Source organism: Typopeltis vanoorti, chromosome 17 (assembly GCF_054136105.1).
Source record: "Typopeltis vanoorti isolate ZY-2024b chromosome 17, IOZ_Tvanoo_1.0, whole genome shotgun sequence".
Taxonomy (NCBI): domain Eukaryota; kingdom Metazoa; phylum Arthropoda; class Arachnida; order Uropygi; family Thelyphonidae; genus Typopeltis; species Typopeltis vanoorti.
In genome coordinates this window covers 32,927,354-32,942,164 of record NC_143565.1, presented here as the reverse complement: position 1 = coordinate 32,942,164, position 14,811 = coordinate 32,927,354, and the positions used below count along the sequence as shown (strand labels likewise).

Sequence of the window (14,811 nt, the reverse complement as noted above, 5' to 3'; positions counted from 1 at the left end):
AAAAATTCTCCCTTCTTGTTCCTAATACTTCTGTCATTAGTATACATGAATTTTTGGAAGTCCATTTGTCCCATCCTATTTTGATGCCTTATACTAACTTTCCAATTCTGATTTGTTGTCCTTCGAACTCACTTGAGCATATTACACACATTCATACACCCCCCCCCCCCCCTTAATAACTCTAGTTTCCCTGATTCTGCACATCTACTTCCATTTCATTCAACAATACCTTTTGAAGTCTCTGTGCACCAAATCCATTCAAATGAAAACCATCCATCTTATATAAATCCTTTCGCCCATCAAACTCACTCCACACATCCACAAGTACCCACAAGCATCTCCAACAACTTAACATACCTGAATAAAGGTTGAAACTGGTCTGGGTAGTGGCCCTTCCCATAATGCATAGCATTATACTTGTCTGTAAGGATATCTGTTTTACATTATGGAATACTAAAGCAATTGATGTGAAGTCATTAGCCTCTATATACAAGTAGTCCAGTTGTGAAGTCACTTCACAAGCAAACTTTTCTTATACTTGGATAAAGGATGAAACCATGAATATAATTTCTTGGCATCTTTAATTTATTTTCTCTGTTGATCCTCTTAACCACCCATGATGTGTGTACACATCAAAGTTTCCACGGACATGAAGTGCATATTAAAATTGTAATACCATTAATATTACACTGAAATATATGACAGATACAAAGTGTATGAGGAGTGATGTATTTTATCCATATTGACGTCGATGTGGTTAATATGTGTCCACCTTGCACTTTCTCTTTATAAGGTCACCCATGAATGCTCTTTTAGTTCCCATTAACTTCAATATCTCTTCATTCATTTTTTACTTATTTCAAAAATCTTCATTGATCTCGTATAGCACCACATTCAAAGCCTGCAATTTTCTGATTATGGATTTTGGGTTGACTGAGTCACTTGTAAGTGCTTTCTTTGTTAATGGCTTGAAAGACAGGTATGATAGATATTGTGTTGACAGTTTGGGATTCCCAAGATGAGTGTAAGAACTCCATGGAGGTGACAGTGTAATAATAATAATAATATAGATTCACTAACTCCTATAATTCTTATATCTTTTTTTCTTGCTTGTTCTTTCAGTTCTTTTAATTTTCCTACTTTCAACTTTCTTCACACATTCCAACTTCCAATCTGCATTAGTATTTCTTTATATTTGTGATATACTTTTCCTCTCCTAGGAATTCACTGTATTTCTTTTACTGTTTCTGTGTAGCACTTTTATAAGTCATTATAAAGTCATATGTCAGAGAGATTGTTTTAGAAGTTTATTTTGCACATGGTTAGACTATAATAAATTTAGTTTAATCCTTTATCCAAGTGTAAGCAAACAAAATTTGCACCTGAAAATATCTTCAGCACTGAGGTAAGGTGGTACATCCCCTGGCAACTTGCAGCAAAGGTGGACCAAGCTCTGATCACTCTTTGTCTCAGTATCTCCCATAATGCAAAGCACGTCTCCTTGCAGACATGTATACTGCTATGCATTAAGGGAAGGGTCACTACCCAGACCAGTTTTGACCTTTATTGAAGTCTTGTCAGTGGGAGGCAGACCCAGAGTGGTGATACTAAGGCAGAAGCAATGGAGAGGCCATATTGTTGAAAGTTTATTTTGCACTTGGTTAGACTATAATAAACTTAATCCTTTATCCAAGTGTGAGCAAACAAAGTTTGTGCCTGAAAATATCTTCAGGACTGAGGTAAGGTGGTACAACACCGGCAACTTGTAGCAAAGGTGGACCAAGCTAACATCACTCCTATCTCAGTATCTCCCATAATGCAAAACACATCTCCTTGTGAATATGTATAATGTTATGCATTAAGGGAAGGGCCATTACCCAGACCGGTTTCGACCTTTATTGAGGTCTTGTCAGTGGGAGCCAGGCCCAGAAGTGGAGATACCTATAGGAGTTGCCAAACGGTGTGCCACCTTATTATTAAATTACTCTGGATTTAGAGAAAGATGTTGAAAGTTTATTTTGCACTTGGTTAGACTATAATAAATTTAGTTTAATCCTTTATCCAAGTGTGAAAATATCTTCAGGACAGAGGTAAGGTAGTACAAGATCTTTCTCTAAATCCAGAGTAATTTTATAATAAGGTGGCACACCGTTTGGCAGCTCCTATAGGTAAAGATGACCTCTCATTGCTTCTGCCTTGGTATCTCCACTTCTGGGCCTGGCTCCTACTGACGAGACCTCAATAACTGTCGAAACCGGTCTGGGTAGTGCCCCTTTCCTTAATGCATAATATTATACATATCCACAAGGAGATGTGTTTTGCATTATGGGAGATGCTGAGATAGGAGCGATGTTAGTTTGGTCCACCTTTGCTATGAGTTACCCGGTGTTGTACTACCTTACCTCAGTCCTGGAGATATTTTCAGGCGCAAACTTTGTTTGCTCACACTTGGATAAAGGATTAAACTAAATTTATTAAGGTCATATTGTCATATAATGGAGAGATAAATATGACCTCTTCATTGCTTCTGCTTTAGTATTACTACTCTGGGTATGCCTCTCACTGATGAGACCTCAATAAAGGTCGAAACTGGTCTGGGTAGTGGCCCTTCCCTTAATCCACAGCAGTATACATGTCCGCAAGGAGATGTGCTTTGCATTATGGGAGATACTGAGACAAGAAGTGATGAGAACTTGGTCCACCTTTGCTGCAAGTTTCTAAGGGATGTACCACCTTACTTCAGTCCTGAAGATATTTTCAGGTGCAAACTTTGTTTGCTTACACTTGGATAAAGGATTAAACTAAATTTATTAGAGATTGTTTTAGGAATCGACAAAAGCTTTAAAACATACTCCAAACCCCAACATTTACGGCTGTATAAATTTACCAAAAATCTGAGAGACAGCTATTTTAAAATCTAATTAATATTTGTTTTCTCTCTTTTTCAAACACAGATGAAGCCTAATTAGGACTTTAGTTCCTTGTGTTCTCTGTTACAATTTTTTTAAACTAGTCTGTCTGTTATACTAAATTGTTGTTGTTTCGCATACCGTAACAAACTGTTTTTGTGCTCTGAAGATACTGGATATAATACCAGTGAATATCAGCAAATAAATATTACTGTTATTATTATTACGTCACACCTCCAAGCAGTCCGAAGACTCATCGAGGAAGGGCACCACTTTACAACTCTCTATCTCCACCAACTACAACTACACCAATGGCATCTACCGCCCACCACCACTAGCATTTCCACAGACAATCACAAGCATCTATGCCCACGGTAGGATTTGAATCCGCAGCCTTTTGGCTGAGCGGATACACTAACAACTTGGCTAACCAGGCTAGCATTATTGTTATTATTATTATCATCCTAAGACCCCATGGAGTCAAAGACTCGTCTAGGAGGTCCTTTTGTCATACACAGAGCTCATCATGCCTTAAACACACTCAAATTCTCTGTAGACAGCACACTCTCAGGCAAGGCATTCCAATCATTCAGAACTCTGCATGCAAAAAACCTGCTTCTCACATCCTCCTTACACAGCTCCAGGGATCACCTCTGGTTCTCCCCTGATCTCCTACCATTTGCTGTAAAACCTCTCCGACATTGATCCTATAACAACTCCTTACTAACTTCTAGATCTCTATCATATCACTCCTCTTCTTCCTATCCACTGGACTATGTAAATTGCATCTTCTCAACATTTCCTCATATTTGACATTCTAGAAATCAGAAACTATCTTGGTAAGTTGTCTCTGGAACTTTTCCAACATCTCCTTGTTTTTTTGAAAACCAATGACCAAATCTGTGCACAGAAGTCCATGTGTGGCCTAATCAAAGCCTGTCATGGAACAAGAATCTCCTTACTTCTAAAAGTCAGTGTCCTCCACATCATTCCCAGAATTCTTTGTGTTGTCCTCACAATTTTGGCAATGTGTCCCCTAAATTTCAGATCCTTATTCACTATCTCTTATTTCCTCCGCCTCCAACAATATATTCGCATCAAGCACAAATTCTACATCACATCTTTGTTTGCAAAATTTAAAACCTTACATTTTGCAACATTGAACTCGCATCCCATTTCCGTGCGCATTCACTCAGTTTATTCAAATCGTCTTGTAACGCCACAACATCTTCTCTACCCTACATAGTTCATTCCAACTTTGCATCATCTGCAAACAACTGAATATCTCCATCCAAATCTTCGCCAATATCATAAACAGCAATGGCACTAAAATAGACCCCTGAGACACACCACTAGTGATCTTTCCTGTTCCTGAATCAGATAGCCGGTCTCTGATCCAATGCACTAATCTAATATCCAACCTCATCTGCTTTAGTTTGACTATCAACATATCATGCGGTAATCTATCAAAAGTCTTTGCAAAATCTAAGTATACTACTGTGTATCCCTCTCCTCTGTCCAAGGAAGCTGTCACTTTATTGTAATAAGTAAGTAGATTACTAAAACATGACCTCCCTTTAGCAAAGCCATGCTGTTCAACAAAGATAATACCATTGTTGTCAACCCAATTCTGGATCCTAATTCTCACCAGCTTCTCCAACAACTTAACCAAACACCTGATACACAGATAAGTGTATAATTTGATGCCTGAGTTCTATCACCTCCCTTATGAAGTGGTTGATAAATATTATTTTCCTATGACTCTGTTTTTTCATCAATGCCATGAAAATAAATAATATGATCTATAATGTTTTGCTTTTTTTAACTTATGTTCACCTCACTTTTTAAATTTTCCTTCATTTGTTACTTGACTTCATATCAATCTAATCAATATTATGACAGGACAGTTAATTCAATCTACACAGTTTGCCATGTCTGTCCAAGAATATAATACTCAGTTTTCAGGCAAATTTTCCTGAGTTTTTCAGGTAAATTTTCCAAATTTTCATCCTGTAAAACATGATGAAAATCTGGAATTTGTAATTAGAAAAATCATGAGACCAATTCATTCAACTTCAGCTGATAAGTCTTATAAACATTTGCACATCACAGATGGGATTCAAACTCAGGTATTTTTAACCACATGAAGTTTACAAATTAATGGCAATTAATTTATATTTCTCCAATCTGTCATTGCTATGACAAACTAAAGAAATATTATTATTGTTGTTGTTGTTGCTGTATGGCTACCTCCATGGAGTCCAATGACTCATCACAGGAGACCCGAACTACTGAAACCATATCTACCACACTTTTCCTTGAACCCATTAACAAAGCACTCACAACTGACTCTGGCAACCTATTCCATTCATTCACCACTCTCCAAGCAAAATATCTAGTCCCCACATCCCTACCTACTAACAACACTCTTACTCAACTTCCAGGGATGACCTCTTGTTCTGCTCCCACTTGGCAATAGGCAGCAGACCTCTTATTCTGCTCCCTCTAGCCAAGTGCTGAAACATTTACAATGCATTAATCCTATAAAATCCTTTAATTAACTTAAAAATGTTTCTATCGTATTCTTCTTTTTCACTTAGATTGAGCACCTGTTGGTCCTCAATCTATTTTCAGTGGGAGTTTTCCACAGACTACTCTCCATCTTATTGACTTGCCTCTGGATCCTCTCTAATACTTCATCATCTCCAAGAAACCTAGGCCTGACCTGACTAGATCTGAGCACAGTAACCTGGATGTGAATGTATGTGAATGGAAGGTGGCGCTAGTGTCCTTGGTGAATGTGGCAGTCATGTTTAGTTAGTTTAGAAAACGTGTTTTTAAATTTAAATATAGTGTGGCTTTTTGTGAATGTGGTGGTCATGTTTAGTTAGTCTAGAACACGTGTTTTTAAATTTAAATATAGTGTGGATTTTTGTCTCAAATTGTGCTGCAGTTGTGCATCGGTTAAATACAAGTGTCCTTCAGTGGTGTTATTGTTTGGAACTGTGTTGTATATATTGTGTTTTCACTGCTGTTTGTTTCACTACTTCAGCGTGTAAAGATGGTGTCCAACAAGAAACGTACGTCAGCAGCATGCAGGACTTCTACTTCTACACGAAAGGCTGGCTCAGCGTTAGATTTTTCGCAATGGATGCGTTGCGGAATGTATGCGCCAAAGAATGTGAAGGATCTGTGGTCGGTGTGGCTAAATGAGAAGAACAAAAATGTCGACATATGGGAGAAGTGTCAGGATAGGCTGGAGCATTTAGGAATGGAAGCTGATATTGGGACTGTAGCGGAAGAACTTTGGCGGGAGTTCATGAAAATGAAAAATGACCTTCATCTTCTGCATGAGGAATTGGACGTGCTTAGTAAGGCGATACCGGAAGGTGTTAAACAGAGAAATTAGGACTATAGAGATTACTTTAGCTGAAGTAACTAGAACAGGATTACGTATGCGTGAGTCTTTGGTGAATGATGCAGTAATAAATAGTATGGGAATCATTGGGATTCAACAAAATAAAACCACAAGTGGCATAGAAGAAATGAGATGTTGCGAGAGTAGGAGAGTAAGTAATAGAGCATTGTGTAATGAAACTGGGAGAGTCATGCTGAATAGCATAGAAAATGAGTCCATGAGTGACGCTTGTGTTGTGGACTAGAATGAAGTTAAGAGTGGTAGAATATATGGTGATTCTATGATTAAGGGTATGGAGAGTGGCTTGAGGAGTGCTTGGCTGGTGGGACAATAGAAAGAGTGGCTTTAGCAATAAAGAGAGGGCATGAAGTAGACAAGATGATAGTTTTGGTGGGTACAAATGACCTGAGTGGTGGTATAAATTGGGTCAGAAAAGATTTAAGAACATTGTTAGATATCATGAAGAAGAGAAGTGTCAATGGGAGGATGGTGTGTGTGTGCTGCCTCGTTTTGACAATTATGAGTTAGGTAAACGAGCAATGATAATGAATGATATGATTGCAAGAATGAGCAAAAAAAGAGGTCTGGAATTTGTTGATGTTTGGAGTGTGTTTGAAGGAAAAAGACAGTTGTATGCTAGAGATGGACTGCATCTGAACATGGAAGGACATAAGCGATTGAAGAAGTTACTGTTTTTTGAACAAGTTGAAGTAACTGGGCAGGGAAACTAATATTGAAAAGGTTGAATGTAAGAAAGAGAAACTTTAACACTGATTGTATATTTATTGATCCTTATACACAGAATAAATTGCAGAAGAGAGGGGATAAAAATCGACATGGGACTACTGAAATTAGTGACTTATATATCAGTTCTAAAGCCGGTACAAGATCTAGAGGGAATCTGCAATTTTTGTATACCAATGCAAGAAGCATTCGAAATAAGAGAGAAGAATTTTTGGCATTAGTCAGTGCAATCTCACCAAAAGTTGTAGGCATTAGTGAAGCTTGGCTGTCAGCAAAAGATGTGGTCACGGGAATTGAATGTGATGGGTACAGTATTTTCAGGGAGGATAGAGAAGATAGAACAGGGGGAGGAGTACTGTTGATGATGGCTGATGTATTGCAGCCAAAAAAAGTAGTATATCAAGATGATAAACATGTGAATGAGAGTTCATTTGAGGTGGTCTGGTGTGAAATAGTGACCAATTCAACCAAATATATATACAGTTGGATGCTGCTATAGGTCAGGGAGTACAGGGGGGGATATTGAATTCATGCATCAGCAAATTAGTGCAATGAGTGCAGATTTAGTGATTATTATGGGGGATTTTAATTACGGTGATATCAATTGGAAGGAGGAAATATCACATAGCAAAAAGGAAATGGAGTTCATACATCTTCTACGAGATAATTACTTGAAGCAGCACATAACTGAAGGGACACGTGGTGTGAGAGTGTTGGAGCTGGTTATTGGTTCAGAGGTTATATGCATAAGGTATCCTCGTTACCTCCAATTGGTGAAAGCAATCAAGTGGCATTGACTTGGAGGTTGCAAAATCTGTGGATTTTTCTGTTAAGAAGGGGTATATATGGAACTACAGGTTAGGCAATTATAACAAGCTTCGGAGTGAGCTTGCAGCCATCCCATGGCAGAACATATTGCAGGGGAAAGATGTTAGCAGTGCATGGGATAAAATTAGCGGGTATCTGAGGAAAGCAATATCAGAGTCCCCATGGTCAGGAAATCAAACAAGGCAGGCATTAGATGGATGAGCAGTAGTATCAAGCTTGATCTGCAAAAAAAGAAAATGTTATGGAGAATTTACAAGGAGAAAGGCGATCGGTACAACCATGAGCAGTACAAGGCTCAGGCTAAGAAGGTTACCAGCATAATAAGAAAGCTAAATCAAATTATGAGAAGACCTTAGCCAAAGAGATCAAGGGTAATCCCAAAGAGTTCTTCCGCTATGTAGCAAGTAAAAGGAAGAATGACTTTGGAAGGATAACTTTAGTGGGTGCTGATGGTACTGAGGTGACAAAATCAGATGTAATAGTCGAGTTACTGAGTGATCACTTTTCAAAAGTCTATCACCCAAGTGAGGATATCTCTGTAGCTGTAGCAATAACTAATGTGAGAATTGAAGCTAAAGAATCAGAGGTTTTAATATATTGCAAAATTTAAATGCAAACACTGCTGTAGGCTTAGATGGAATATCAGCTTGGGTGCTGCGTGAATGTGCAAATAAATTGTCAACCCCTCTTACTTGGATATTTAATTTAAGTTTGAACTCTGGTATCGTCCCTAGGGAGTGGAAGTTAGGCAAAGTGGGTCCTTTGCATAAGGGTGGCTCTAAAGCTGCGTTTTAGAGTTAATTACAGTTAATTGCAGACCATTTCAGGAGTAGTGGTAAAAGTATTGGAAAAGTTGGTTAAAGACAAAATTCAAGAATGGGTGGATCAGGATATGATACTCTATAGAGGCCAACATGGTTTTGTTAAAGGTAGATCCTGCCTTAGCAATCTATTAACTTTTCATAATAGAATGATATCTGAGTTGGACAAAGGAACTTGCTACACAGTGGTACTTCTGGATTTTGCTAAAGCTTTTGACAGGATACCCCATGGAACACTGTTATGCAAATTGGAGCAGATGGAAATGGATACTAAATTGGTGATATGGATAGGAGAATGGCTCAGGGAGAGATACCAGAAGGTGGTGTATGGAGGAGCCGAGTCCAGGATGAGGCAGGTGACCAGTGGTGTGCCTCAGGGCTCTGTGCTTGGGCCATTGTTGTTTAATTTGTATATAAATGATATAGGAAATGACTTACAGGGAGATATTCAGTTGTTTGCTGATGATGCAATGTTGGGTAGTGCAATAAAAAAAAAATCAAGCTGATATTGAAAGTTTGCAGGATGATTTAAATAAGCTGGTAGAATGGGCAAAAGATAATGGATGTCAGTTCAATGTGGAAAAGTGTAAAGTCATGCATTTTGGGATTAAAAGATTACCAGCTATGTACTACATTGATGGAACAGTACTCCAAGAGATTGATATGGCTAGGGACTTAGGGGTGTTGGTAGATGAAGTTCAGAGGACACATTGCTAAGGTGTCCAAGATTGCGCATAGGATTACTTCGTTGTTCAGGAACACACTGACATCCAGAGATAAAGAGGTTATTATTCCCCTTTATAAAGTGGTGATACTTCCACATTTGGATTACTGTGCTTAGGTATGGTCACCTGGATTCCTTGGAAATGAGGAGGCTGTGGAGCAGGTTCAGAGAAGAGTGACCAAGTTGGTGAGTGATGTAAAAAATGCTCGCTACATTGATAGATTGAGAGCTTGTGGATTGCAGAGGTTGGTTGATAGGTGGAGAAGAGGGGATATGATAGAAACATTTAAATTACTGAAAGGTTTTTATATGATTGATGCAGGGGAAATGTTTCAGCTGTGTGATAGTGAATGAAGAACAAGAGGTCATCCCTGGAAATTAAAGAAGAGTGTGGTTAACAAGGGTGTCAGAACAAGGTTTTTGGCCTGGAGGGTGGTGAATGAGTGGAATTCATTGCCTGACTTAGTTGTGAGCTCTTCATCTGTAAAATGAATTTAAGAAGAGATATGACAGATATTGTTTTGCTAGTTTCGGTCTCCTGCGAATAGTCTACTGACTCCATGGAGATACCGTAATAATAATAATAATAATAATGTATTAAGCCCTTATAAAGAGAAATAACCTTCCTTATCTCTACTTGTTAGTGTGTTCTTCAATAACCAAGTAATCTTAAGAGCTACCTAGGCAACCTTAGCAATATATCCTCTAATCTTCACCTCTCTATCTATTACCATTGCCAAATTCTCAGCTTCATCTATTTTGGAGGACACTCCCATCAATGTGATATGCAGCTTGTAATCTATTTACCCCAAAATGCAAACTTCTCATTTCTCCATATTAAATTGACACCCATTAACCTTTTCCTATACTGACAACCTACTTAAATAATCTTGCAAGCTTCCACATTGACAAAGATAGACTACCACTCTATCCAATTTTGTATTAGCAGCAAACAACTGAATATTTCCCTTCAGATGATTTCCTATATTCTTTATGTACAAATTAAACAGTAGTGATCCTAGCACAGAACTTTGCAGCATAGCACTGCTCACCTGCATTTTCCTGGATTCTGATCTTGCATATACTACTTTTTGGTATCTGTATATCAGCCACCTTTGTATCCATATAACTACTGTCATATCCATTCTCATTTGTTCTAATTTGTGCAACAGAGTTCCCTGTGGCAGTCTATCAAATATCTTTGCAAAATTCATCATAATCATTGTGTAGCCATTACTTTTATCTAATTAAGCTGTCACTCCATTATAAAAAGTTAGTCAATTATTAAGGTGTGATAGACCCTTCACAAAGCTGTGCTGTCCCTCATAGAGTATCATATTCATTTACTCAGTCATTCTCATCCACTGAGAATGACTGAGTAAATGATTGAGATTTTTAGTTAACGGCAGGAGCTTGCTGGATAATCCCACTGGAATAGCAATGTGGGATACCTAAACAAAAGCCATTCCTGGAAATTGCATAAAGTTATTGTAAACAAAACAAAATATTTTGCCTGAATGAGGACAATAACATCTAATTTTACGTCTAATGAAAGACATAAAATTTTTACCTCATCTCTCGAAAGAGGATTTTCCTGCTCTCCAAATATCCTATTGAGGTCATCTAGAAGTTGATATAATAAGGCATAATCCAGAGGCACTTCCATGTGTTTTCTGCTATACATAATCCAACGGCTAAGTGGAAAAGAACAACGAATTACTTAAAATTGCAATTATTTAGTAATAAATATTTCAACAATGGCACAAAACATACTGATGCATCAAACATGAGCAATTCTAGAATCAGCATTTAAGAAGCATTTAAGATACATAAAACATAGAAGTATCTTCAATAAACAAATGTCTTAAACAGGAAAATTCTTCATTTCTAGACAAAACAGAAGAAGCTTCATATAATCAACTACATTAACTCAAATATATTTTGATTTAATATAGCATGGTATCTTCAAAAATTAGCTGTAATTTATAAGCAGCAGCAGCAGCTGTACTGGTAAGCAACTTTTTAATAATAATGGTGGTATCATTATGACTGCTGTTATGGTACTACTCAAATTCTAAAAGAAATGCATTTTCAACAATTTAAACAATATCAGTCAAGTACTTCATTCAGTTTTTCACATATTCAATATTTTTTGTAAAATATCAGTTATTTTCTTAAATAAAATGAGTAAGCAGTTTAAATAAATTGTCAAAATCATTTGAAAGATACGACTTGTAGCAGTTTTTCAACACTTTACTTTCTTATAAAAGATAGTGCTAGTGAGTTTTTTCCACTTCATGAGAAAATAAATTATGCTTAACAAGAAATGATATCCTTTACTCAAGTTTACCCATTAAGTAAATATCATAAAGCATCTGCCTCAAGTAGCCAAGTAATAATCAAAGTAATTAGCGTGCCCATGAGCAGTATAAAGCACAAACAAGAAGGATGACTAGTATGGTAAGGAAGGATAAATCAGATTATGAGAGGAAATCAGCTAAGCAGGCCAAATTAAATCCAAAAGAGTTTTATTGCTACATAGCAAGTAAGAGAAAGAATGATTATGGAATGATACCTTTACTTATTGCTAATGGCAGGAAAGTGACATGAGCAGAAGAAATAGTTCAATAAGTTCAGAAATAGTTCAGTAAGATCACTTAGTAAGTTCATCCTTACTAAGTGATCACTTTGCAAGGCCTTTTCATCCAAATGGTGACTTTCTGACTACTGAAGTGACAGAGAGACTGATGTGAGCATTAAGGCAGATGAGCTAGAGATACTCAATATATGGTATTGAAAAATATCAATGTGAATACAGCAGTGGGCCTGGACAGTACATCAGCTGTGTGCTATGAGAATGTGCAAGTGAACTGGCAGTGTCCATGACAAAGTTGATCAATCTAAGTCTCAGCTCTAGTAAGGTTTCAAGGGAGTGGAAAGAGGTTAAGATATTCCATTAAATAAAGGTGGCCCAAGATGGGAGTAGCAAATTGCAGACCACTTATTATCTCTGAAGTGGTGGTTAAAGTAATGGAAAAGTTGGTTAAAAGTAAAATTCAGAAATGGGTACATAGGAATATGATACTCTATAGGGGAAAGCATGGCTTTGTAAAAGGTAGGTCCTGCCTCAGTCATTTATTCACATTTTATAATAACATGACAGCGGAATTGGATAAAGGAAATTGCCACACCATGATACTGCTGGACTTTGAAAAGGCATTTCACAGAATACCGCATGGTAAACTAGTACATAAGTTGGAGCAAATAGAAATGGATATGAAGCTGATGGCATGGAGAGGATGTAGCAGAATCAAAGTATGATGGAGTGGAATCAAAGCGAATGATAGTGACTACTACTACTAGGACCACTACTAACTCTATAATTTGTACATTGATGATATAGTGGATGATTTGAAGGGGAATATTCAGCTGTTTGCGATGGTGCAAAAACTAGGGAGGGCAATAGCTGATAAAAGTGATGTAAATATCTAACAGGATGATATAAATAAATTGGAAGTGCAGAAAAAGGACAATAGTTTCAATACAATGTTGTAAAATGTGAGGTAAAGCTTTTTTGGATGAAAAGATTAAATACTTCATATCATATGTATCTTCATATCTTAAGCAAGATATTCATAAGAAAGGATAACATGGAAGGAATACCGTGTGCACAAGGTTGATGTCCGTTATGAAAATTATAAGCAGCAGGCTAGAATAGTCACAACTATTGCAAGGAAAGCAAAGTCTGAATATGAAAAGAAACTGGCTCCGCATGCTAAAGACAATCCAACAATTCTATCGATATACTGCAAGTAGAAGAAAGAATGAATATGAAAGAATAACTTTTCTAAATGCAGATAGCATGAGGGTAACAGATGTGGAAGAGATGTTGCATAAATTGGAGAACATGGGTTTGGATTATAAAATGTTAGCATAGATAAGAGGATGGCTGACTGACAGATATCAAAAAGTGGTATACGGGGGATGTGAGTCTGCAAGATTTAAAGTAACCAGTGGTATACACCACAAAGATTAGTGCATGGCCTACTGTTATTCAATCTGTACATTAATGATATTGGGAAGGATTTGACAAGCAACATACAGCTATTTGCTGATGATGCAAAGATAGGTAGGGTAATCAAGAATGATGCTGATATGCAGTACTTGCAGAATGATTTTAATAGGCTGGAATTGTGGGCATGGGAAAATGGATGTCAATTCAATGTCAGTAAATGTAAAGTCATTCACTTTGGTGTGATTAGATATCCAATGTTGTATTATATTTGTGGGATTATGTTGAAGAAACTGATGAGGCTAGGGATCTTGGATTGTTAGTAAATAGTAAGTTGAAGTTCAGTAGCCATGTAGCAAAATTGCAAATACAACTCAAAAGATAATTGCAATGCTGAAACGAATGTTCACATGTAAAGATAAGGATGTCATTTTGTCTCTTTACAAGGCCTTGATAAAACCTCACTAGGACTACTGTGCACGGATCTGGTCTTCTGGTTTCAATTGCGATTCTGATATAGTGGAGAGAATACAAAGCGAAAAAATGATATCAGGATTGTAGAATACTGATTATGAAGACAGATTGAGAATTTGTAAACTGAAGACACTAGCAAACAGGAGAAAGAGGGGTGATATGATGGAGATTACAACATTTTAGGGTGACAGAGTTTGTCACCCTGAAATGTTGATATACAGACCAGAGGGTGACAGAGTTTTTCAGTTGATGGAATTTTTCAATTTATGGAGGGTGGGGAAAGGACAAGAGGGCATCCTTGGAAGCCAAGGATGAATGCCGCTAAGAAGGGGATGAGAGTGAGATTTTTCTCTCACATGGTAGAGCGTGATTGGAATGGATTGCCATTGGATGTTATGAGTGCAAGCAGTGTGAATGAATTAAAGAATAAGTATGATAACTGGTGTGTCTAGTATGTGGCCCCCCTCAATGAGTCCCTAACTCCCTGGAGGTCTCTCTTAATAATAATAATAATAATAATAATAATAATACTGATGATGATACAAGTTTACAGAAAATTTATGAGGCTAGGGATCTAGACGGTGGATAGAGATTTGAAATTTAGAGAACGTATTAACAGTTGGAAAAATAGTTCAGAGGGTTACTTGTATGATGAGGAACACATTGACAAGTAAAGAATGGGAGGTTATTATCTCTCTTTATAAGACTATGATTCAGTCGCATGTTGACTACTGTTCATAGATTTGGTCACCTACATTTCTTGGGGATCGGGAGATGGTGAAGATGATTCAGGGATGATCAAGATGGTGACAAGTCTGTGAGATGTTACCTATGAGGATGGACTGAAGGTGTGTGAGTTACAGAGTTTAGTTGACAAGCAG

The 14,811-nt window shown here is 37.4% G+C and overlaps 1 protein-coding gene across 1 annotated transcript in view; it reads right to left on the bottom strand.

The window, feature by feature from the left end:
* The window catches only part of LOC150097276 (BAI1-associated protein 3-like), a 533,976-nt gene that overhangs the window by 361,385 nt on the left and 157,780 nt on the right, over positions 1-14,811 (bottom strand). Inside the window, 1 exon segment of the mRNA XM_090407633.1 lies at positions 11,015-11,138. Coding sequence (XP_090263759.1) covers positions 11,015-11,138 — 124 coding nt within the window.